This window comes from Parus major, chromosome 1 (assembly GCF_001522545.3).
Source record: "Parus major isolate Abel chromosome 1, Parus_major1.1, whole genome shotgun sequence".
Classification (NCBI taxonomy): domain Eukaryota; kingdom Metazoa; phylum Chordata; class Aves; order Passeriformes; family Paridae; genus Parus; species Parus major.
Genome location: NC_031768.1, coordinates 7,389,122 through 7,415,985, shown reverse-complemented (window position 1 = coordinate 7,415,985; position 26,864 = coordinate 7,389,122). Strand labels below are relative to the sequence as shown.

Sequence of the window (26,864 nt, the reverse complement as noted above, 5' to 3'; positions counted from 1 at the left end):
CCGCCACCGCCGCCGCCGGGCAGCAGCTGGTGACGCAGGAAAAACGCCCCAGAGAGAGAGAAGCGCTCAGGGCCGGCACCCGGAGCGCGGGCAGCGGCGCCGGATTTGCCCTCCCGCTTCCCGCCGCAGCGCAACCGAGTGGGAACCGGGGGAAGTGGAGCCGCCCCCTCAGAGCCGCGGCCTGGCATGAGACCGTGCCCCGCCGGCTGCCGGGCATGAGGCAGCGCCCAGGAGGGCTCCGGGCCGCCGCAGCAGCCGCCGCGGGACGAGGGGAAGCGGTGCGGGGGTGAGTGCGGAGCGGTGCCCGGGCGGGGCCGGGCAGCTGTTTGTGCTCCCCGGGGATGGGGCTCCGCGGGCCGGGGCGCGGCTGGGGGGGAGGACGGAGCTCCCCGGGACCCGCGGGGCTTGAGGCGGCGGCAGCGCCTCCCTCGGAGCCCCGGCGTGTCGGCCCCGCACCGCCGTGTTTTGGAGGACGAGGGAAAATGGCTGACGGCTCCTCATCCCCGGCTGCCGGCGGGGGGGAGCGCCCGGCGCTCTCGGGGGGCTCTGACCGCCCCGCCGGGGCCGCTCTGGCCGGGCCCCCCCGGTGAGGAGGGCCCGGTGCGTCCCCGCAGCGCTGCACCGGCATCGCCTCCTCTGGTTCTCGCTTCCCTTCGCCCCGAACGCCATTACTGAGGTGGAGTGATTGGGGCCGCGTAGGCCCGGGCGACGCCTGGAAATCAGGCCCTGCCGAGGCGCTTTCCCGACGGTCTCAATGAAATCCACCAGCACCAGCTCGTTCACGCCTGCTGTAAACACTGTTAACACGTAGGCCACTCCTCTGGCCTCGGCTTCCAGCGCCCCGGCTTCCATGTACGAAAAACGTTCATGGTTTTTTCGTCTAATTCCTGCAGTTCACCGCGCCTCTCCTCCTCGGAGTTGTTCCTTAGGGCTTGTCTGAAGCGATTTATTTTAGGCAGGACAGCCCTCTTCCCTTGCCCGACGTGTGCGGCAGGGGTAGCTGCGTGTAGTTTGGCCGCAGATACTTTCTGTTATTGTCCTCGAGAAAACGAGATTTCTCCAGTTGGATGGTTTGTTGGGGTTTTTGTGTGTTAGTTACCACTGAGTTAATGTGTGCCGTCCCATTTCGTGCAGCTTTGTTTGTATACACCGGGAATAGCTTTTGAAAATTACTTATTTTGTTCTTGAGTGGTTTTTTTTCTTTGTAGAGGCATCCAGAAATATTGGGGTAGTTTTTAAGATGCCGTATTTAGTTTTAGGCTTGCTCCTTCAGAAGTCCAGTTAGGTATTTTGAAGATTTGCAGTAGCTCACAACTGTACAGGAAAAAAAGAACCGTTCAGAAAAGAATTGTTCTAATTAAATGTTCAAAGGACTTCCAGGCTCGCTGCAGACATATTGTGTCTGTCTCAGCGGTTTTCATGTTATCTGTACAACTGGGTTTATATTCGCATTTCTGCAGTTGTGTACATATCACTGGACGTTTGTATCAGCCCAAAGACCCTCTGAAGTCGCAGGCTCAAAGCCAGCACAAGGCCTGCTTTTGCTGACCTACTTGCAGAACTGGGGCCTGTATTTTTATAAAAAGTTGTTGAATTGAGATACTGTTATGTATTCTTCAGTGTACTTCTGGCAGCACTTGCTATGACAGACCAGTAACCTGTGTTTTTCAGCAGCTTCTCAGATGCCTGACAAATGGGTGGTCAAATTGTTACCTTTAGGAAAGGGCTGTTGATGGGTGTTTGGGGGATTTACCTTAATCGATTATGGAATAGAAACAGCGTCCCTAGTTAGAAAGATTTAGGAGTCACTGAAAGCTGTAGGCAGCTAACTTTATTATTCATATTGTACTTGGGATTTTTTTTTTTCCCCCCCATATTTTACTTGAGAAATTGTCAGGCCTCCTCACCAAAAATGTTGCTGATCAAGTTGCATATTTATTTCAGCAAAGCCCAAGTCATACATGAGGGAGTTGGTTGGTTTGTTTGCTTTCTTGAGCTATTTTTGTTTCGTTTTCTAAAATAATGCTTTTGATTCTTGGAGTTGAAATAATGTTTATTCTCTGAATCAACAAACTACAGTAGCTGATACCAAGAATTTCAGTGAGGCATACACAATACCTGTATTGATTATTCTGTTGCAATACTCCAAACAACAGTGGTGCTTAATGGTAGCTGTATACAAAGCCCAAAAACATAATCATAAAGCAGCAGTGGAAGAAACTCGAATTGTCAGCATGTTTATGGGGAGGGAATTAACCAGAAATAAATGTAAGATTATATCATAGTAACTTCTCCCTCTCCAGTGGGTCTTGTACTTTTCTTTTGTGTAGTTTGTCTTCAGGGTGTTTCTTTTGGGAAGCTTCTGTCATAATCTTGCCTGGCTGCTGTTTCATGTCTTGCAGAATTTGCCTTTGTGGCAGCTTCTCTGCCCACAGAATTGACAGGAATTCTACATCTGGAGGTAGTAATCAATACAGACAGTGGTAGCAAAACTGTTTTTGTCTCTGTGGAACACTGTCACCCTTATATAAATGTTTTATTCCCCACATTGTGCTGCCTTGGTACTCAGAAATAGACCAGTGCAACTACTCTGTGTTCTAAAGGCACACTTTCAGGTTTATGTGTTTTATGAATATGCTGAAATTCACAGATGAGAGACTAAAAATAAACTAAAATAGTGATTAGTGTCTATTTTGCAAAATTAAATAGACTTCTGAGAAGATAAGGGTACCTGTAATACCTTTGTTCCAAGACATCTTGTATTTGAAATTAAAATTAGTTTAGGACCTTCCCAATATGAATACAGCCTTGGGTAAGAATGGATAGGAATTCATTTATTTATTAGTTTGAACAATTTATTTTTAAATGGCTTTGAAGTCCTGTTTCTGTCAGGTGTGTATTGAAAATATATTAAATTCCATGGAAAGTATTTCTGCCCTTGCTGCTCTGGTTTAGAGAAGTTCAGAACTTATTTCAGATACTTGAATAGAAAGTACTTTTGTCTTAGGCGGTACTCTCTGTGTGTAGAGATATATCTGTGTATGTGTATATAAATATATATGTATGCCTGTATATGTATTTACTCCTTTTTTTAAAAAAGGAATGCTGTTTTATCTATTCTAAGAGACCAAAAATAGGTATATTTTGAAAACATCCAGATCAAGATAGCCTCATTTGTGAAGTAAATGAATCAAAGGTGTCCCTTACTGTTTTTAGCTTAAAGCAGGTTTTTATCTTTTTTAAAGACAATCCAAACCCTGCAAAACCACTGAAACTATAGTATTTACTTGAATTCTTTTTTGTGTAATCACAAGAGCCTTGCTTATCCAGCACTTGCAGGAACCAGTGTGAAGATGTAGGAAACCTTGCTGGATTTTGTGTTCATTTGAAAAGTTGTAAATGTGAAGGCTTTTGTGTTTTGTGTGCAGTTGTTTGCTGGGTGTGATCATTAATAGTAATCTGAGCACGTGGACGTGGTTCCCCTTGTGCAGGTATCTTAAGTTTTTCTTTCATGGATGTGTCAGTGTCTTCTCTTCAACCTCTGTGTAGCTGCATCCAGTTTTATAATCCGTATCACCCCTGTTTAAAATCAGAAGTCTAACTTTAAAGCTGTATTTCAGGGTATGTTTTGGGAACACAGCTTGATAATGTCTGTCTTTCATTGCAGTCCTTGTCTTTTACAAAGCTGGCAGCATTTTGTGGGGTTCCTGTAGATTTGTCTCATATCACACGTGTTATCTGTGATCTGTAAATACACAGTGCTACTTTTATTTTTTAACGTAACTGAGTGTTGTTCTGATACTCCATAGAGGACGGGAAGGAGGCAAAGAAGATCTTCTATTAGCAGATACTTGCATACAGTGAGACTGGAGTTTTTCTATCTGGAAAGTTTGAACTACTTCAGATTGTGTTAGAAAAACACAGTGACTTTTTTTCCATGTATTAAATCTAGTTTTTTGTTCTCTTACTAAAGTAGGAACATCTGAAAGTTCTCACACTCTTGTTATGAAACCATAATTCATTATGAGTTCCCTTTTTTAGAGCAGTTATGTTGTATTGGCAGGTTCTCTTATGATTAAGGCTAGAACATGACTTGAGAATATTGTTAACAGAGTTTTCCTCTGCACTTGGGTGTTTAGTTATTTTGCTTAGTCTTCAGTATATAGGGCAGGATGCTGTTCTGTCATTGTTTTGCACTCTCAAAATGTCAAGTGCTGCCTTTCTGATCCATTACAGTGCCCACCTGAGCCCATTGGTCTGTTGAGGATGTTCTGTAGATCTGGATTGGTAAAGTAATTTAAAATGGAGTGTTGGTAACATTACAGGAGAGCTGTTAACTGTCCTCACTGTAGAGGATAGGAGGAAAGTAAATAAGGTCTTAAAGTAGCCAGTTGTGACTTTAATATTAAATCTTTTTGCTTCTCTTTTGGTTTTTCTTTGTTTTTTTTCCTTGAGGAAGCTTACCAGCACAACCAGTTTCCTCTGCATTTTCTGTTGTGAATTTTTTTATATTTGCTTTGTTTTATAAGAAGCCATTAGTTACTCATTTTATTTGAGAGTTGAATTCAGTCTGCTTATTATTAAGGCTTTTTGGTTGCGAGTTGTTGACGTGTTTTCAAATAAAATTTATAATGCTGGAAATGAAAACCACTGGGATATAGGTTCCCAAACTTGCTTTTTAAAAGAACATTGTTGATATATGATTTTCTTAAAGGATTAGTTACTGTTGACTATGAGAGTAATTACTTGCTTTTAGTTAATTTTGTGTCAGTACAGCTCTGAAAGAGATCCATGGGATTTAGATTAAAGATCTATGTGTATTTTGAACACTGCTATTATCAGCTCCTTTTCATGAAGTCATATTGAAAATACTTTGGGAGTAAAGGGTAGCTATCAGGAATGTTACTGTGGGAAGCTTTTATTTGTACCATCCTTGATCTGCTTGCAAAACCACCATGTAACCTTGTTTAATGACAGTTTTCTGTACACATGTAACTGCCAACAGAAGAATATGATTTTCTTGCATTTTGATCTTTGCATGGACATTTCAGCAAATTCTGCTGTTTGGTAGTTAGCATTTAGCTGTGGATTTACTCAGAAGAGGGGAATTCCACATTGCATCATTCCTTAGAGATGTGCTTTTTTTCCCAAATTCCATTTTTAAGCTGGGATTCAAGATTGTGTTGAAGGCAAGACATCCTTGTCACAGGAGTTTCCTCATATCCTCTCTGTTATAAATTTGCAGAAGTCTTTTCAATAGATGTGTTCAAATGAGTGCTTCAAAGTAATGAGAAGTATGCAGAGGGAATTTCAGGGCTGTCTTTTCATTAAGCTTTCATGTAAAATACCCAGAACTGAAGTAATAGAAAATTGTCCCTAGAAGAGCCTTTAAAACAAGTAGCACTTTTTTGTAACAGTCAAACAGCATGGCAACATGGAATGACAGAAAAATATATGTTCCAAATTCCATAGGGTTCAGTCCTTAAGTCATTTAATTGCTGCTTAAGCTTTTCTCAAGCTTCAGCAGGACTAGGTGCGGGAAGAGAAAAAGGCTGGGTTTTGTGTTAGGGTGGTTTCATCTATAACAACATCAAATGGTGAAAAAAGGAAAAAAAGATTCTGTAGAAATGTGTTCATTAAGAAAAATTAGTAGTGATGTGTGTCATTTGTGTTCTCTCTGTTACCAGAGCTGCTTTTTTGATTGGAGGAGGGTGTCCTTGTTATGGGGATACTGGGGACATGCCTGTGTTGGCTGTGGGTGGAACTTCAGTTTTTTTGTCCAGAAATAAATTTGACAGTGAGGAGAAGAAAAGTCTTTTTAGAGTAAGATAAGAATGAACATCGTTGTCAGAACATACTGGCATCGTGGTAAATGAGCCTTGAATTGTTTATGGTTTATGTTTTTCTGTTGTTTTAGCAACAGAGTACTCCAGTGTGTTTTTTAATAAATTTCAACAGAACAAGTCCATGAATTTGAAAGTTAAATGAGAAAGATGTATCTATTTAACTTGATTTTTAGGTGAATAGTTTGGTGAAATACTAAAATTTTGATAAACTAAAACCTTAAACTATAGTTTAAACTACATTTTAGACTTGTAGATTTCTCATTTAGAAGTAAGAGAAATGTTGTTTGATAATTTCTGATGTTTTCTTTTAATGTGTTTTCCTGAATCTTTCAGTAGTGAGGATTTCCTATTTTTTTAAAACCTTAAATTGTGACATAAATCCTCTGGAGCTTGAAGATATAATTCAAGTGGCTGATTCTATAGTTTCAGGTTCCAGTTTTGCACTGCTCTCCATATGTCTTGACCTGTCTTTCAGACAGTGTTTTATTAACCACAGTAGGACCTTAAAATCCCAGGTGTTTTTCCTTGAATGCTTGTAGTGGTGTGTGTCTGTAGACACATGTGTGCACACACTCATGCAGTGGAACTCTTTCTAGGATGATGTACTGACTTTTTTCCTTAGTTCAGGTGGTAATGTCAGATTTGTAAAGTGTTTTACAGTCCTTTTGCAATGCTGGGATGTCTTTGTGATAGTTTTGGTGATTAGGCAGGAACACAACCTGAAAATTCTTTCAGTTTGTGTTCTTGTAGCAGTTCAGCCAGGTTGCTGTGGTTGACAGTTTATTACATGTGTAGTGAAGATGTAGCTGAAAACATGAATTCCCTTTGTGCCATTTGGGGAGCTGCTTTTTTTTCCCTTTCCTTCCATGTATAGGATTGGAAAAATTAGGTTGGGTTTTTTTGGGGTTGATTTTTTTTTTTTTTCAGTAGATCCAGTAACCATCAGTTGAGTGATGTTCAGTGAGATGATCAGTGAGTTCAGTTGTAGTGAAACCTTGCTGTAAGCTAATGTGTAATGAAAAAATCCCAATCAGTCCCAGCTCTGCTTAGCAGGTGTATGACTGGAATTTTCCACATATCTGCACCATTCTGAGATTTTTGACTTGATGAAGAAGGGTTTGGTAATTCATCCTGTCGTGAATATTCCTTTTATTTTCTATCGCTTTCCTGATAATGGTATGAATATTTAGGACCAGTAGAACTCAGGATATATTGCCTGGAGGCAGCTGGAGGAGGATAGTAGTTAGTTTATTTTCATTGTTGGCAGTTAAGAGCCAATATCAGAGTTAATTTGGAGGTTCCACTGCATGGTGTTGGTTGATCCTTAGATGGTACTTTAGAAGATCATCTTTTTCTGAAGCTGAAACTGATACTCAGTGTACTGTTTGTGTGACATTTACCCAGGTGCAAGAATCACCCCGAAGGCTGAGGTGTTGTGCAGGTTATGTACATTATGTAGGCCAGCAGTTAACTCAAAAATTGAGAGCAGAGGATCAAAATCTCTCCTGCTTTGTGCTTTCAAGTATGTGCTTACGCTGTGCTACACCTGAAATACAGTTTGAGGATTTGGCAGTGATGATGAGTCACTGCAGTTCTTTGTGGGTGTGAAAATACAATAAATAAGTAGTAGTTCATGCTTAAAATGAAGACTAACCCTTTAGTTCTACTTTCAGTTAGTCTAACAGCAAAACTTGCTTTAAATGTGAATTTATCATTGTATGTCACTTAAGTTCTGAATTGCAGCTCTCCACTAGAATAGAATTCTTTATTCCATATATTTGACATAATCAGTTTCTCTAGTGTGTTTCATCAATTTAAGTTCTTGTCTTAGAACTTTGTTCCAGAAATGGAGGGGAAGGGGAGAAGCCTGGACAACCATGTCGACATTTAAGCAGTTCAGTGACAACGATTTTTCCTTTGCTAGAAATTGTGAAGAAGTTACTTTGGGGATACATTTCTGTAGGTATAAAAAACTTTGCTTCTTACATGGGCTGCTGAACTGTTTGTTTTCTCTTAAGATAGTTTCATGATATTTATGATGATTTTCTCTTAATAAGAAAATTCTGTTAAAATTTTTGTAGTTTGCTCCTGCTTGCCTGTTTGGTCAGTAGTTAGTAATCTGCTTTGAAGGAGAGTTGTCTTGTCTCTACTGAATAGCTGATGTTCTGTTTTCCCAGAATTGGTGATGCTGGGTATATACTTTGGAGACACTTTGTAGCTGTGAGTAAGAAAATGTCTGCATTACAGACAGCAGCTTGTCACAGGGTGCACATAATCAATTGAGATTTTTCTTTGCCTTGCTGTGTTTTTAAGTATGAGGTTGATGTTTGAGGTGCCTTGTTGCACAGATTCTTGATAAATGGAAGTGAGCAAGTTTCTTTTCTGCGTATTAATTCATCAGGACATGGAGTTTGTATTTCAGAGTGGATTTCTTAACAGAATTAAAAGGTTATTTTTAAAAATGTGTATATTATTTGTTTTTTAGTCAAATTGTCAAATGGCTCAGTGAAGTTAATTTAAAATTGTGTGTGGTGAAAAACAAATTATGCAAAGAGCCTTGGGGAAAAAATATGAATCATGGTCTATATAAGCATTTAAGAACCATTTAGGGGGATGGTAGTGGATCCTGTGATCCAGCCTGGCCTTGAACACTTCCAACAATGTGACATCCACAACTCTGGGCAACCTGTTTGAGTGCTTCACCACCTTCACAGTAGATTTTCTTCCTAGCCCCTCTTCTAAACCTACCCTCTTCCAGCTTAAAGCTATTTGCCCTTGTCCCATCTCTACATGCCCTCTCCAGCTTTTTTCTAAGTCCCCTTTTTGTACTGGAAGGTGCTCTAAGGTCTCCCCAGAGCCTTCTCTGGGCTGAACAGCCCCAGCTCTCTCAGTCTGTCTTTATGGCAGAGTGGCTCTGGCCCTGTGGTCCTTTTCCTGATCTGCTCTGGACCCGCTCCAGCAGGTCTGTATCTTTCTTGTGGTGGGCACCCCAGGGCTGGACACAGCACAGTGGGTAGCATGTCACCAGAGCAGAGCAGAGAAACAGAATCCGTTCGTTTGCCCTGCTGGCCACACAGCTCTGAATGCAGCCCAGGACATGTTTGGCTTTCTGGGCTGTGAGTGCACATTGCCCGGTCATATTGTGCTTCTTGTCCCCCAGCACCCTCAAGTCCTCCTCCTCAAAGCTGCTCTCATTCCATCCTTCACCTGGCCTGTACTTGTGTTTGGGGTTGCTCTGACCCATATTTAGTACCTTGTACTGGGTCTTGAACTTCAGGTTCCTCTAAGTTTATGTAAACATGGAAAATGGGGAAATAGGAGAATGAAGCTTGTCATTTAACCAGTGTTTCCCCCCCTCCCACCACCTTAATGTGGAACTCTTTTTCCCGTTGGATCCTCAACTCATTCAGTCAGATGGAATTGGATTGTCATTCAGTATTTTATCTGTGGAATTCTTTCTGTAAATGCATGTGTGATATCAGTCTAAATACTGAATAGAATTATTCTGCTGTTAATAAGCCTGATAGGTTCTTTAGGTTCTTTTCATTCTCATCCTCTATGTTACCCAAACATTAATCAAAAAGCTTGTGTTGTCTTTGTGTTATTGATGAAGAACTGAGACTGTAAACTTCAAACCTACCTCCTGTCATAACTTTTCAGTGGATTTTTGTTAGATATTCAGGTGTTACACTGTTTTGTTGGCTTAAGTTGCTGTTGTACCTCCTCACTCTTTCTCAGTTTTCTCTCAATACCCAGAAGAATGAGAGGAGGACAAAAAGGTTAATCTGAAAAAGTCTGGTGTGTTGTCCAGCAATGTTTTTGAACAAGACACAGAATTAAGTTTGGGAAGTTCTCTATAGCTGCCTTATAAGTCAGAGATTTCCCTTTGATTGCTGAAGTTGTTTCTTTCCTTATAAAACATCATTAAACTTGTGACAAAAAAGGTATGGACAATTTTTGTTCTTGGTGCCTCAGTTGATTACTGTTTACCCAAGAGACTTAGTTTGATGGAAATGAAATTACAGTGGAAACCAGATTACTCTGAAAATTCCAATTAGATAGGAGAAAAATGACAAATTGAACCTTTCACAAATACAGAGAGCATGTTCTGTCTTTCATGCAGACACAAAATTTTGTTAAATGAAAACTCATGAAAAAGTCATAAGATGTTGACTTCCCCAGTGGATGTAGCTGTTGTACTCAGCTACTCATGCTCTGTCATCTGTTGTTCCATTTTTTTTTACCTGAGTTTCCAGATAATTGTACTGCTTGAATTGTATAGTTTTGCTTACAGTTTCATAACTGGCCTTTTTTTTTTTTCATCAGAAGTAAAATGTTTGCCACCTTCTGTGTTTTACAACTTCTGTTACCTTATATACCTTCATCATTAAGTTGTCTGCTTGTAGTGAGATTATTCAAAGTACTACTGACAAATAATTTTCCTGACTCATTGTGATCTACTGAGTATTCCGCTGGCTTTATCATAGTTTCCAGGACACTTTGTTGCCTCCACCTTCTCAGACTTGTTGCAGTTGGCATTACTTGCTGTGGCTGCTTAATATTTCTTTCATGATTGAACTTGTGCTGTTGGTGGACTGACAATCCTGGCATTTATCATCTACTAGGCAGCTTTCTCTGTGTGTGTTTTCCTGTGATATCCACTATGCTTGGGAAGAATTTTGGTCTTTATGGCTTTTTTGTGTTGTAAAGACTCATTTGTGCTATAATGTACATGAACCTTGGTTACATATTAGTTAAATATGTGCTAATTGTAATGAGTTGTATTCTGTTTCCTTCCCTTTCCCTCCTCTTCTAGGGTGTAATTTCATGAGAGATTTGCAGTGATGCTGAAAGAGTTGGTTCCATTCATGGCTATGTGTTCTTCCTGTTTCTCCTGCCATTGTTGGTGTTCATATGGCATATGATGCAGCTGAAAACTAAAATCATTTTATTCCTATCCTCCAGTTACCTTTCAGCCATATTGGCTTCTGGATCAGGCTGGTGATGCGATGATGCAAGGGCTCATTCCAAAGTGATGAAAAAGTGGTTAGCATGGAAGCCAGCAGGATTGCCCTCCTTTTCTTGTCACAGTGGAGACTTCCCTGGTTTCAAACAGACTGAGAAGCTTTACTCTGAACTAAGGCTTGTCCACGTGCAGAAATAGAGACTTATTTTCTAAAATTTATCAGAATATAATACTTGCACTGGGGGATGAGATTGTTGTTTGACACTGAGATTCCAACAGTAGAAGCAGAATAGATCCATGCACACGCTGTGGTGGCAAAACCATCTTATGTGAGTTCTGCCACTCTGACTCCTGCTGGTTTAAGCACTGTCCTTAAGAAGAGGTCCAATGTTCCTCTTGTCTCTCCTGGCCTGTTGGTGGCTCAGCTCAGAAATGGGATCTTTGTAGGCTGTTTTGTGACTGAAGGGAGGGCTCTTTAGCAAGGGGGTTTGGCAGTTTTTGGGATTATTTCAGTGCAGGGAGAACAGCAGCAGTGTGTGTTGTGGATTTTTTTATTTTGTGTGTGGTGAGTTGTGGTTTTTTGAATGACTTCCTGGTTTTCAGATAGCTGCAACAGAATTCTTAAACCCTTAGGATGTGATAATAGTTGTTTGTTTTCTCCTGCATTTTTTGGTAAAGAGGGTTATAACATGCTTTTTAATGGGCTTTATGGATACAGGAATACTGTGTTTCTGGGACAGTGGTGTCACTTCTTGGGTCTGTGGTGGGGAGTGAACATAGTAGAAATAATTCTCCTATTTCCAGCCCTCCTTTGTTCTTAGTGTATTTTCTAGGGGCTTCTTGTTCCTTTCCAACCTCCTCTGCTATTTATCTTTTTGTGCTTATATCAAACTACAGCCTTCGTTGTGTTGGCAGAAGGAACATGAAGACAGAAGACAAAACTGCTGTTCTGTTGCCACTTCTTACTTCCCTATAGTGAGGCCAAGATTTTTAAGGGGAGTTGTTATACAAGTTCTCTGGAGCAGATAGTTTTCAGGGATTTCTGGAGCATTCAGTCTGCCTTGGAAGATGGGCTTGTATGAGTTTCATTGGAATTAAGGCAGACAATATTAAAAGACATGAGCTATCATCTTGTAACACCTCTAGGGAGCTTGTGCAAGCTTGATTTTTCAGGCTAAGTATCTTCTGACTGAAATGGTTGTGAGGCAGCAGAAAATGTCAAAATGTTTACTTGCAGTTATCTGGCATGGAGCAGCACAAAAATCGCCAGGCTGTGTAGGCAGTTGGTAGGTTGAAACTAGTTGGAAGTTTGGCTAAGTTTGTTAAACAGTTGTGAAGAAGCTTATTGAAAGACAAATTTTAATGCTGGTGTCACTTTCTTCTGTATTAGAGATATTTGAATTACACTTGACAATGATGATGGTAGAGTTTGGGTTCTTATGCTCAGTTTGTTCTGATTAAACATTACATAAAAAGCAGAGTTTAAAAAAAAGTGAAATTAAAGCTAGTACAGTAACAGGAATGCTTAGATATTTGAATCTATAGCATTTAAAAATATCTAGGTATTTTGCCAAGTTATTTTTGTCAAGATTCAAAAATGTAATCTGCTTCCAGTTTAATACCTGTGTTAGGTGCTGTATCATGCTTTAATTATTTACAGTTAACCAAACAGTAAGTTTTGTTGATTTTATACTTCGTGTGAAGATTTTCATAATGTGTTGATAATGTCATAGAATATTAGACATAAAGACTACTACTAATTAATTAATCTTTTTTTAGTAGTGTTTAACATAGTTTAGAGAAGCCATTAAGTTTTCCATAGGGTACATGAAGAGAGCCAGAGGGGCTGAGCCCGATTTTTGCAGGCCAGTTTTAAACTCCTCTTTTCTACCAGAATCTTTACAGTCCAGTTGCAGTATTGGCATCGGCTGCTGCACACTGTGGTGACACATCAGGTGCTGTGCGTAAGCAGGGTTTACAAAATAGTGCACAAGTAACGTGTAAAAATAACATCGTAGTAATATTTCTAATTTACTGGCTGAATGACTTTAGCCAACATTTCAAATATTTATAGTCCTGAGTTTTGCAAAGCCTTATGTGCAGTATATATACTATAAATAAGGCCACGTTTTAAATCTGCAAATGGGACAAATCTGCAAGATGCCATTATTGTTCCCTTCAGATATTTGAGAAAGAATGAAGGTAACAAAAGCCATTTGGGACTTAGCAGTGGCCTGGTAAAATGCATGAATCTTACCAGAAATTACAGAATCCACCATGTATTTATGTATCTCAGGAAGAAACCAAGGCCAGGGGTGGCACTGAACATAAGTGAAGATTTGGACCTCAGTATGGTTTGGCACTGTATTCCAAGAATGGAATGTTGAAGGGTTATTTCCTTTTTTTACTCTGTTCCATAGGAAGAACTGGAGTTGTGAACAGTATTAACTGGCTCTAGTACTTCAGATGGAGTGTTATGATTTAAACTTTTCTAACTAACATTTTTAGATTTTTGTCTGCAGTTAGTATTATCTGTAATCCTGAGGCAGTTGGACTAGATGACCATTGGAAGTCCCATGCAGATGAACAAAATAATTCTAAATATTCCTGTAATTGGAGGAGGAAGTAGATACCATTTTAGCTTTATCAATCCTGCCTATGAAATTGTGTTTAAAAAAAATCTGAGTTTTCTTTGTGAGCCCTGCAGCAAAACAAGAAAACAGATGTTTACATTCTGTTTATCCTCTGCTAGAGCTTGGGTACAAAAGTTCTTAACAGTTATGAAGGGTTTGAGCCCCACTTGTAAAAAGAAGTGAGATATTCTGTGGATGTCTTTTGGAATTTAAAGCACCCATGTTCTTCTCTAGTTAACAGTGGGATGTGACTTAGAGAGACCTTACAGAATCTAACGCAACCTAAAAAATCAATAAAACCTTCCTGCATAAATTGCAGAGCTGAAGTTTGGGATGTGTACTATCAGTGGCTTTACCACTACCCTCACAATATTTGATACAAACCCCAATGTTTTTAACTAAGGTAAAGGTTCAAGCAGTTGATGATGAAAGAAGAAAGGAGCCTTGAGCACTTGCAGTGTTGGGCATCCACAACCTTCCTGGGCAGCGTGTTCCAGTGTCTCACAATCCTCAAGCTAAAAAATTTCTTCCTAATATTTAACCTAAGCTTTCCCTCTTTCAGTATGTGCCCATTACTCCTTTTCCTTTCACTACCATTCCTGATAAAGAGTTGCTCTCCAATTTCCCACTTCAAATACCCCTGTGAGTCTCCACTCAACCTTCTCTTCTCCAGGCTGACCAACCCCAACTCTCCCAGCCTGTCTTTGGGAGATACTCCACTGCTCTTACCAACTTTGTGGCCTCCTCTGGACTTGCTCCAATGTCCTTATATTGAGGACACCAGAACTGTACACAGCACTCCCAAGTGGGGTCTCACCAGAGAACAGTAGAGGAGGAGAATCAAAATGTGCTAGAGACTATCTGAATTTCTGTACGGCATTGTAACATGCTTGTCTGATTAAATTTACAGGAAAAACATAGAGATAAAAAAAAAAAAAATTAACCTTTACGGAGTGAAACCAGAATTATTAACATGATTTTAACAAACAGGAACACATTTCTAGCCAAACCCTTCACCTAGCAATTCACTGTTGCATACTGTTTATATATGACAAATTATATACATAAAACTATAAAATTACTAATAAATCTTGCACATGGCACCCAAACAAATGGGGTGACAAACAGTGAGAATGCATTGCAGAGTAATACAAGTTATCTGGTAAGCTTGGCACAATAAAATGTGCACTAAAGCAGCCAAGTGTCAGGTCATTTACCTAGGAAAAAAGCACATACAGAAAACTTCATATGAATTGGTGAACATGACAAAAAAAGCACAGTTATTTTACAAAAGCATCTGCCTGTGAACACCACAATTGTATGTTTGTAGCAAGAATAAATCTTAGCACTGTCTTTTTAATAGAAACATATCATTTTGGTCACAAAACTGATAAGAAATTTCTGAAACAAGTAAGTAGTAGCCAGAAAGTTCTTCCTCCACACCAATTTGCTGCTCCAGTGAGATGAGAGTGTAGTGGGATGAATCAAATATCTGAGCCCATAACAGAACATAAGAGACCATCCATTGCCAAGGTAGCCTGGCTGTTCTGGGGTTTGCAACTATTTGTCTACTCCCTTCCAGTTAGGGAATAAAAATGTCCTTTTAAGATTGCTGTTTCTATTATCTCTGACTTTTGGACTTCTCAAAGAAAAAGAACTGAGAAATCAGCAGTACACAAACTGTACTTTTAACAGGCACTTTCCTTTCAAAAAAATCAGAACTGCCAATCTGGCAAACAAACAAAATCGGCAAAAGCAGGAGAACGTATCTTTTCCTCCAGTTTTTGAGAAGAGGTACAGCATTTCCTACACATGACATGGTATCTTCTCCTTGGTTCTGAAGCCCCAAATTATAAATACAGTAAGGCATTATTTTGAGCTAGGAGCTTTTAATCTGTGGACTTCAGGAACAGAACCAATACATCTAAAACTTGTGTTTTGCAGGTCTTCTAGCTTGTGATGCAAGAAAACATTTGACCTCCTGAATTAGCCCGTCGGGCTAAGAAAAGCAGCTGATAGCACTACCACCTATATATAGATACACTTTCAATTAAAAGCAATGTGCATACAGAGAAACCATCTTTAAATGTAACTCCTAAAGCACAAATGATAAAGAGTAACATACTCAGTAAAAGTGTTCTTTGTACCAAGTGAAAAGGGAGGATGCAGAATGCATTCCCAGAACATTGGGACTGTTTTATGCTTAAGTGTATTGGACAGTGAACTTTGCTTTACAGCTTGCAGAGGTAGCGCTCACATCCATTTTTGAATTGGATGAGTCTAGGACCAAACTATGGATTTAATAATCAGAAGTAAGAGACCATGGGCATTTAATCAGTCTTCAGTGCAAACTTTAGACATACTATTTTCTTGGAGTAGTGATAGATATAATGATACAATAACAATTACTCCAGAGATGATGGATTACCAGCTGCGAATGTATTCCTTGTCTTTGCCTGAACTGTTCTTTCTACAGCTGTCCAAAAAGAACTGGATTTGCAGTTGGACCTGAAGTATCAACTCAATCTTAAATGGCTCTATTGCCAAGACCATGTTTTTTTTCTTGTGGGAGGACAGCTTTGTGCATAAATAAACTATAGCATAATTGGAAAAAAATACAGCAGTGTGAATCGTGTCTGACTGAAACAAATTATATACTGAAGTTCTTTAATATTTTTTTTGTTTTAGTTTTGAAGATGTTTCTTGTTGTAGCTTGTTCTGTTAAATTAAATTAAATTAATTCTGTTAAATTTACAAGGTAAAAGGAAGTCTTATCCACTTCTTCGCATGTTCATTGGGAATTCAAGAAAAGGGCTTTATAGTAAGTGAAAGTTATGGTTCAAAACATTTAAGCATTTTAAAATAGATTTTTGCATTTAGTAGATTGAAGTAACTTTGCTTTTCTTAGGTTCCAGAGTGTGCATTTACCAGTGCTTTTTATGTTTACTGGGTTCTGTTCTTGAAAAGTCTGGGTTTTCTTACTGTCACAACTAAAATTTTCATCTCCCACCATAAAACCCTATTATATTATTAAGCTACTTACCAGTGCTGTGAATGTAGTTTCTTCATTGCTGGGAAATGTTTAGACCAGTAAAAAAAAAAACAAACAAAAAACCAAAAAAACCCCAAAAAACCACCAAAACCTACTACTACTACTACTAATAAAATTTAATATTATATTATATAATTATTATTATAAAATAATAGAATTTCAGGGACTGTACATTTATGTCCCTCTTCCTTCTGTCACTGAGATATACTAAATATCTTTGAGAGTGTATTTTGATACCAGTTGAACCAGTATAACTCCCAGTGAAAGCTCCTGAGAGTGAAGGAGTGGTTGTACAGGATGAGAGGCCCAGTCACGCTCAGCACTTTGATAGCAGCCTGGGATGTGCATCTGTGAAAAAGCAGGACAGCAGGGCCACAGCTCCCTGAGGGCAACTCAGTTAATTGTCTTATCATTTGGTAGGCTTTTGTGTAAGGCATTGACTGGGTGCCATATATTTGAATTCACCTCTGTTTACTGTCACATGAGCAAAACACTTCTTCAGAACAGGAACTGAAACTGCTTTTTCCTTCTGGTAGCCAGAACTAAGTGTATGATCTAAAGGCCTGTCCTTTCATTACATTATTTGCAAAAAAGCATCATGTGCTGTAAGTAACCAGGGGTGCACTGTCTGACTGTTATATGTCCCAAGAATTATTGGCAGGTGAATGTCTTTTGGAGAAGGACACTTGCTGCTGCTCTCCAGTTCCCTTTCAGGGCCTGGCCTTCAGCAATTACTGCTTTGAAGCAAGACAGTCCTTTGATGTAAATGGTTTTCTTTTTTATTTAAGTCTTTTGAGAAGTTACTCCACATGGAAGCAGCTCTCCTCTGAAGATGCACTGACAGGCTTGGGGCTGTTCAGTCTGGAGAAGGCTCTGGGGAGACTGTTGAACCCCTCCTAGTATTGAGAGGGGACTTAAAGCAAAGGCATGTGGTGACAGGACAGAGAGAATGGCTTTAAACTGAGAGTAGGTTCAGAGTAGATGTTAGGAAGAAATAATTTCCTGTAGTGAAGCACTGGCACAGGTTGCCCAGAGTTGTGGATGCACCATCCCTGGAAGTGTTCAAGGCCAGGTTGGATCAAGGGAACAGCCTGGTCTAGTGGAAGGTGTCCTGTCCATGGCAGGGGGCTGGAACTGGATGATCAATGAAGTCCTTTCCAGCCAAAACCATTCTGTGATGATATGAAACAAGTTAATGTTTTGAGTATGTCAGCTCTGTTGCCTTGATGTGCAGATCAAGATCCCGTTGTCAGCCTTGACTTGAATACAGTTTGTTTTGACGAGAATTTCTTGGGCTCCAAGTTCAGAAGTTGACTTTCTCTGCTCTTACTACTTGCTTAAACTCATGTGAGTGCTGCATGTAGGAGCATCTTGTACAAGGTGAAGCTGGATACTGTTAAGTAGATGTATCTTAGCTGAGCTTAGTCCCAACACCAAGTTTTGAAATTAAAAAGAAAAGAGTCCTGAAAGAACTGAAGTATGTTTCATTTTATTTTATGTGAATTTGAGGACAAATAGAATTATATGTTTACATGGATGTTCTTAATGTTCCAGAAACGTATGCTGTCAATTGACTTAATTTCAGATGTAGAACCGTCACCAAAAAAGGTTACTTGAAGTGCCCTATTTTTCAATGAGAATAGTTTTAGTTTGTAACCATTAAGTTACTCAAATTTTGTCTCGTACTGTACCATTAAGACATTCATTGCTTTAAACTAATGTTGGAACATGATACCAAGTCTCTTATACACTCCTTTAGGAGAAATTTAAAGGTTTTTGGGTTTTTTTTTTTGTTGTTGTTTTTTTTTAATATATGCCATTTGATATAACATTTTCTGATTGCTGCTTATCAGGTATTTTTTAAATGTTGAAAGTTAGATACTTCTTGCTCTACTGAATAGTAGCTTAATGAAAGGTTTTGCATTAATCATTGAATGCATTTCACTTTCAGTGCATGTCAGTGTTAATGAGTGAAAAGCTGTGACCTCCAGTTCTCTATTCTGATTATGTAAATAATTTCCTCCTTCCTGAAAGATACAAGGCACAGGCAGGAAAGAAAATGGAAAATGTGTGGGGGTGTGTATATATTGTAACTACTGAATTAGGTTAGTGTTACAGATTTGGGGGAGGTGTTTCTGGTTGAGAAGTCATTCTGGTTGAAATAAAGGAATAGGGTAGAAGTCTAGAATTTTTAAACTAGAATCACATCATAATCCTTGTGATGAGTCAGTACTTATTAAGGTTTTAAGAAGGCAGGTCCTAGAATCCTGTATGAAACAAATCAGTGATACTTTTCAACCCCAAGTTTGTATTGCTGCTGTTAAGCCTTTTTGCAGTACTTGTGGTGAAGCACGTCTGTGAGCTCCTGTTTCATGGGAACATTATTCTGTAAATAAATTGCTGTTTGGTTGTTAGAAAGCTCTGTTGTTACATATTGAGCAGACTCTTGCTCTGGGATTCATTGTTACCACATGGCGAAGTAGATTTTTGTGACATATGTCCTCACTTGTGTATAACCAGAATACTTAAGTTAAAGGAAAAATAGGCCTGTCCTCCTAGATAGGGCTTAGGGTAATGTTCATGAAAATACAATGTATTTTGAGGTCTGCCTCTGTCATCTGGCACCTTGCATTTGTTTTTTTCTGAGACTGTATTAGAAGTATCTAATTCAGGGAAAAGGGCTGTATGTATAGGGGTATTTAATTTACTTTTGTAGAGGAGACTTTTTGAAACTCAAATGAAGGCCATTCTGGAAGTCAGCTGTGTTAGAAAATTGTTCCATTATCACTGCATGCCAATATGCTATCCTTTGTGTTTGCTGTAACATGTTATCCGGTAACATAGTATTGGGTACATATTTGCTTCTTACCTACTACTTATCCAGGAAGCCACATCTGATTTTTTATCCCTGGCTTTTGAAAAGGTGCTTGATTTCTCCCCAAAACAAAATTAACCTACTCTGCCGTGTAGGCATGAAGATTGCAGACTGTGGAAGTTGAGGTGAGGTTCAGGTGTGCAACTGTACTGGATGGTTGAACCTGGAAGCAGAGGCCCCTCCTGGAGGACAGTGCTGTCCCTGGTGTCCTCTGTGTGGGCAGCAGGGGCTCCTGGAATGCTGCTTGCACTGGGTGGTGCCTTCTGAATGGGGGCCATACGGCGTCAAAAAATCTATAGTTGTCTTTTTCTGTAGTCCTTCTTTTTCAGTAGTCTTTCAGGCTACTGAAATTCCAAGGAGTTAGGTGGAGCAAAAACTGGCTTTCACTTATGATGGATCAGGGTGACATAAAGAAATGGGAAAAGCATGTCAAATGGGAATTATCTCAGTTGGCATCAAAAGCAAGTGTTAGTGGAATTCACTTGACTCAGTTTTCATAGCCTCACACACTGTTTGATTAGCAGTGGAGGAGTGAGTTTATCACTTTAACAGGGTTCTGCCTTCTTATGGACCCTGTGTTAAAACATCCATTCAAAGCTTTGGGTAGTGGTGGTAATTTTTAATGTGGCTTGTACCTGGGCAGCCCTGGGTGTGTGGACAGACTGGGGAATGAGGCAGTACTGCAGAAAGGGACATGGGAGTCCTGGTCAATGGAGAGTTGAATGTGGGTCAGCAGTGCCCGGCAGCCAGGAGGGACATCCCTGTCCTGAGGGGTATCAGGCCCAGCATCATCAGCCGGGCAAGGGATGGGATTGTCCGGCTCTGTTCTGTGGCAACCTCACCCTATGTTGGTGCACAACAATGTAAGAAAGATGTTGTTAGAGAATGTCCAAAGGAGGGACATGAGGGTGGTGAAGGGCTTTGAGGGGAAGCTGTCTGAGGAGCAGCTGAGGGCACTTGGTCTGTTCAGCCTGGAGGAAGCTGAGGGAAGACCTTACTGCAGTTACAGCTTCCTTGTGTGGGGAAGAGGAGCAGCAGGCTCTCTGCTCTGTGGTGACAGTGACAGGACCCGAGGGAACGGCCTGAAGTTGTGTCAGGAGAGTTTTAGGTTGGATGTTAGAAAAAGGTTCTTTCCCCAGAGGGAGGTTGGGCACCATCCCCAGGGCAGTGGTCACAGCACCAGCCTGACAGAGATCAAGAAAAATTTGGTCAATATTCTTGGGCACATGGTGTGACTCCTGGGGATGGTTCTGTACCAGCCCAGGAGTTGGACTTGATGATCCTTGTGGGGGACTTTCCAGCTTGCATATTTTGTTGATTCTGGGATAGTATGCTGAATCTGAAATCAGAAATAGTAGAAATAAGATGTATATAAAAACTAACATAGAGTATCCATTAGAATTCAGCTGGATACAGGCAGTTTGAATTTTTCTGTTGGGCTGTCTGTACACTTAAAACCAATATGTCACTGCATCAGTTTGCATTTGTTTATAAATTATCAAATTAATTATAAATGGGTATAAAGGCTATTTTTGAGCTGAGCAAAACTGCCTTTGTGTGTTGTAACTAAAAAATTGAAATTGAGTAGTCTGAATTAAAGAAGTGATGGGAATTCAAAGTTTCATGGTTAATTTGTTCTAGAGAGATTAAAGCAGTGGTGTTTAAATGCAGTTTGATGCTTTCTCTGTAACATAAATGGTAAATGAGTGGCTGAAAACAGGACTAGTAAACCACTGCCTTCTAATACAGTTTAAATTGCATGAATTGGATTATGATTGTATTAATGAAAGTACATTTGTACATTCTGTAATTAAAAGGAAGATACCTTTAAAAGGATATCCCTGGAACTGAGAACATGCAGATACTACAAGAAACAGTCAGATGATTTATTGGAGATGGAAAGTTTTTAGTTAGCTGCAGCATAACTTGAAGTTACTATTGTTTGTCTTGAGGACATCACACAAATGTGGAGGGAGAAGTGATGAACTCACTCAGGAAGTTGGCCTTGCCTAATGGACATGACTAAGACAAGTGAAATTCTGTGGAAGCCCTGAGATACACTTTCCTGGGAATGTAATTCAAGTAATATACATGGAGAATCATTATTAGACTCTTAAGCAAACAATCCCTAAATTAGAGGAAGAAAAACATAGATTAGTCCCTCATGTAAATGTTTTGTATTTACCTGCATCTACAATATTCATAGTATTTTTCTTGAATTTTGTTTCATTCTATGAATATCATTTTGAATAAATTGGCTATTTCAGTAGTACCTTTCTTGGATTTCCTGGTTAAGTTGTGCTACTTGCCTTCAGCAGAATGGAATTTACAAGAATGCTTTGCCCACATCCTTCAGCTAATTGCAGAGGCAAAATCTGAGGGTAAATTCACACTCATGTCAGTCAGTCTTACAGGAGAGCTGCAGTTTGTCCTAGTTCCCTGGCTGGCATTAGGGTGAGTACTGTGTGGCCTTGTAGTGCACCACTTCAGATAATTAAAGGAACTAAAAAATGATCAGTCTGTACATTTGGTGGGGTTTTGTTGTTGTTTCTTTTTGTACTCTGAACCAGCTCACTTAATGTAATTCAGACCAAAGCATTAGAATAAGGAAGAGATTAAATCAAGCAGCTTGTCCTTGGCATCACCCATTGTGGAGCTGCTGCTGCTGGTGGACACTTCTGCCTGCACATTAAGCCAGCCTGGACTAGGACTGCTGCTGAAATGAGCTGTTTTTTTACCCTTTTCCTGCTTCTTTGCTACCTTGATCCATGTGCCAGCACAAGTTTTTTATGTGGCTGTTGTGTGACCCAGCCCTGTTAAGGAAGAATGGTTGTGATTAAAGGAGGTTTGTTGTGGTGGTTGGCTTAGGGCTGCAGAAGGGTGCAGTGTGAGTTGGCAGCAGTTGGATTTCACTGGTTTATGTGAGTACCTCGAAACTTCCATCAGGTAGTGCAGGGGAACCAACTGCATTGAACTGCAGTAGACTGCAGTGAGTGTATATGTATATATATGTGACAGGAAACTTACTCCTGCTGGTACGTTCTGCTTAGTGATCTTTATAAACATTAGTAGAAAACAACTAAGTACTCAGGAAGGCATTTTAAAAAATGGATTAAATACCAAATACATTAATTTTAAAAATTGCATTTCAAAAATCAGTTTCTTCCTAATGAAAGTTTTAAGTTGGTAATGCATTTGTTCTGGACTTAGTAGGCTTACTAAGCCTTATGAATATGAATTATGAAAGCTAGAGATGGATTACAATGGAGTGTTTTGAAGCAATACAATTTTATTCAAAATTGAACATTATTCTAGTGACATTATTAGCGATCTCTAAGTTTGTTGATGCTGTTAATATTGGAGACTGGGCAGAGGAGTTAGAGTGTATTCAGTCAATTTTTATTGTATATGTAATGCCTTGCAAATTCATACAATATAAGAAAAGATTTTAAAATGTCTTGGAGGAAGATAACAGCATTGAAACTTAACTTGAGATGAGACATCATAATAAAACACTTAGGAATATGCAGAGTGTTACAACAGAAATTTCACTCCAGTTGTTAACTTGTGGTTTTGGTGATTGGATCAGGAACTCAGCACTGCCAAATGCATCTTGCTGGAAGCTCATACAACTCTTTGTATCACCTTACTTGGCTTTTTAACTTTGTGAGAACTGCTTTTGTTTTATGTGGTGCTTGGAAGTCTGAGTTGCTCTGGGAAATTACATTTCAGCTTCCGTGGTTATACAATGCCTTATGGTATAAAGTGGAATCACTGTTATAACTTAATGCAGCTCTTTGTATATAACACACTGAAGTTGAAACACAATGAATATGGAACTATTGGTATACCATTACAAGTTCAACAAATCTGATGTCACGATTTTCCTCATATAATCTGCTAAACCTCTTGGTGGGGATGTGATGGGCTTTGTAGTGGAACTGAAAGGGCAGTGGACCCAGGCTTTCATAGGCACGTGCTGGACAAGGGGAGTACAGGTCAAATTCCCTGGGTGAATACTGATCTGCTAAGAGGAGTTTGGCTGCAGCGTCTCTTATTAGTCTCAGCTGAGGTAGAATCAGTCTCTTAACTCCCTCTGACATCTGCAGTTAGACAGTGTCAGGAGGAGAGTATTGGAAAAGATTACAAATTTGGCTTTTCAGGCTCTTAATCAGGTCATTTCTACATAGACCTTGAGCAGCACCATGAATTCAGATGGAGAATCTACTGTAGGAATTCAGGCACAGAAGAGGCAGAGTGAACAGCTGCACACATTTACTCTGAACACAGAGTAAACAGCCACACATTTGGAGTGTGTGTCAATTTCTCAAGGTATAAAGGTGATTATAAATGTAATTTTTACTTATAACATAAAAATAATGTTAAATATTTTAAATGTTACTTTGTCGGTTGTATTCAATAAAAAGAAATACTAAGTCTAAACTAGAAGATTCTCTGTAGCAATGTATCAGTTTCTGTAATGTTCTTTTCCAGATGTGGATTGTGTTTCCACGCATGTGTTAATACAGGATATTGTCTTTTTTTTTCCCCTCCAGGTTATGCAATGGTCTCTGCAAGATGGCATGTTCTTGAGTTGGAGCTTTTTAAGGCAAGCATATGCTGGTACTTCAACTTTACTAAGTGGACTATAATTTCTTCTCTCACATCAACTACATAAGCAGACAAAATTGCAAAGATCTGCCCTGTGTCGAGTATGACAGCCACGACTCGTGGCTCTCCTGTAGGAGGGAATGATAGCCAGGGCCAGGCTCCTGATGGACAGTCCCAGCCTCCCCTCCAGCAGAATCAGGTACGGTATTAACAGTCAATTTTATCTAAAAATAAAGGAATTTGTTCTTTAGAAATAGTGTTTCTGAATTAATTGAATCTGTATATTTCTGGAGATCTCTAGTTAAGTTAGACATTTTTGTGTGTGTGTTTGGAAGTACAACAATATTTTGAGGGATGAAGGCAGTGGTATTGGCAAAATAAATATGGTTAGAGAGCATGGCATTGCAAAAAACTCCCTTTCCAGGCAGTGACATAATTCTTTCAAGCATACCTGTTTTGGATAAGAAGCCTTGGATTAATATCAGAAGCTTCCTCAGAACCACATTGTAGAACCATTGTAAAACACAGATTGGTAAAACCACACTACATCTGTGAGTTCGGTTTCTGCTCAGTTCTGCAAAAGCACTTTCTGGGTAAAGCAGCTTAATCTGGTATCACCTCTTCCAGAGCAGCTGCATCCGGGTCTCTGTTCATTGTACTTGACTTCCTGAACAGCTTCTCATGTTCCTTGCTCTCAGAAGAAAAGTAAAAGCTTTCATATATTACATCACAGTGTAGTGGTTCTTTTTTGTTGGGGAAAAAAAAATACCAGAGAAGATGCTTTTAAACAATATCATGTAACGCCAAAACCACGTAAGAGAAGAGCCACTCTTTGTTATTTAATTCAGTATGAAGATGGTATTTTTTGAGCACCATAAGATTTAGTGATTGCTCCTTCCTGAGAGTGAATTGTACCTTGGTATGTGTGGTAGGCTGGCCCTGAACTGCCAACTGTCAGTCTCCACTGTCACTGACTCCCTCTGCCTCAGTGGGATGGGAAAAAGCGAGAAACTGTTTGGGCTGAGATAAATGCAGTTTAATAAATGAAGGGGTAGGGGGAAACAAGTGATGCAAGTGCCATCACTCACTACCAGCTGATGGATGTCCAACCAGTCCACAAGCAACAGCTGCCTTGGAAAAAAAACCCCTTTGTTTCATTGCCAAGTGTGATGTTCTGTGGCATGGAGTGTCTTTTGGGTTATTTCAGGTCAGCTCTCCCGGCTGTGTCCTCTCCCAGCCTCTTGCCCTGCTAGCTGCTTGGGCAAAGTGAGTATCACTGGATGGGTAAGGTCCAAAGAGACAACTGGTGACAATCTGATCCAGGCTCCCTGTTTACGCAGGGCTCCCTAGACCACCTTACTAGGGATTGTGACCAGACAATATATCTCCACAGAAGGAGACTCCACAAGCTCTCAAGGCAATCCTTTCCAGGGTTTAGTCAGCCTCACTGTTAAGTTCTTCCTCATGTTCAAGTGGAACTTCTGTGCTTCAGTTTTTGCCTGTTGCCTCTTATCCTATTGCTGGGCATCACTGGGCAGAGCCTGGTTCATCACCTGACACCTTTTCTGCAGATATTTATGAATCCTCTAAGCCATCTCCAGGTTAAATAGGCCCAGTCTCCTCAGCCTTTCCTCAGTGAGATGCTGCAGTTCCTTCATCATCTTAGCTGGTCTCTGCTGGACCTGCTCCAGGAGCTCCATATTTCTGCTGTACTTCCAAGCCCCAGACTGGACACTCCCAGTGATTCCTCACCAGGGCTCAGCAGAGTGGCAGGATCACATCCCTGACCTGCTGGCAGTGCTCTTCCTAATGCACCCCAGGATCCCATTGGTCTTCTTGGCCACAGGGACACGGTGCTGGCTCAGGGACAGCTCACTGTCCACCAGGACCCCCAGGTCCTTCTCCCCAGAGCGGCTTCCCAGCAGGTCAGTCCCAGCCTGTCCTGGTGCCTGGGGTTGTTCTTCCCCAGTGCAGGACCCTGCCTTTGCCTTTGCTGGATTTCAGGAGGTTCTCTGCCCATCTCTCCATCCTGTTGAGGTTGTTCCTGAGGGCTGCAGGACTCTCTGGGGTATTGGCCCCTCGTCCCAGCCTTGTGTTACCAGAGAACTTGAGGAGGCATCTGCCCTCACCCAGGTCATTGATGAATAAGCAAAACAGTCCTGGGCCAAGTATTGAACCTTGGGGGCCACCACTGGTGACAGGCCTCCAACTGGACCCTGTGTCACTGATTACCAACCTTTGGGATCTGCCAGTTCACAATCCACCTCATTGCTCACCCTGTCCTTGCTTCTTGAGTTTGTGAATGCGGATGCTGTGAGAGACAGGGTCAGAGCCTTGCTGAAGTTGAGGCAGACAGCATCCCATGTTCTCCCCTCATCCCTCCAGGTAGTTGTTTCATTGCAGCAAGCAATCAGGGTGGTGAAGCATGATTTACCTTTAGTGAATTTGTGCTGACCTCTCCTGATCCTGACCCTTCTTGTCTTCCATATGGATAAAGATGGCCTCCAGAGTGAACTATTCTGTCACCTTTCCAGGGGTTGAAGGGGGGCTGACTGGCCAGTAGTTCCCTGGGTCCTCCATCTTGCCCTTATTGAAGACTGGGGTGACATTTGCTTTCTTTCAGCCCCCAGGCACCTCTTCTGCCTCTCACTATGGTTCCAGCAGTTCTCTCAGCACTTGTAGGTGCATCCAATTAGGGCCCATGGACCTGTGGTTATGAAGTTTAATTACATGGTCTCTACCCAGTCTTCTCAACCAAAGGAAACCTCCTTCCTCTAGACCTCCTCCCTGGTCTCCTGGCTGAGGCAGCAACAGGACTACATTTTTCAATGTATCTGTTTTTTTGGTTGTGATGTATTTGAAGAAGCCCTTGTTGTTACGC

At 40.5% G+C, this 26,864-nt stretch overlaps 1 protein-coding gene across 6 annotated transcripts in view; it reads left to right on the top strand.

The window, feature by feature from the left end:
• Window positions 1-6: 6 nt before the first annotated feature.
• USP9X (ubiquitin specific peptidase 9 X-linked) overlaps window positions 7-26,864 on the top strand; it is a 98,565-nt gene continuing 71,707 nt past the window's right edge. For 5 of the 6 annotated variants that reach the window (XR_004495906.1, XM_015625791.3, XM_015625782.3 and 2 more), the window contains exons 1-2: window positions 7-286; window positions 23,929-24,182. Coding sequence is in view for 5 of the 6 variants with exons in the window: in XM_015625791.3 (XP_015481277.1) it covers window positions 24,087-24,182 (96 nt within the window). In the remaining variant the exon portion in view is untranslated. Of the gene's footprint in view, window positions 287-23,683; window positions 23,705-23,928; window positions 24,183-26,864 lie in introns of those variants that run through there. The other variant, XM_033512025.1, reaches the window with a different exon arrangement.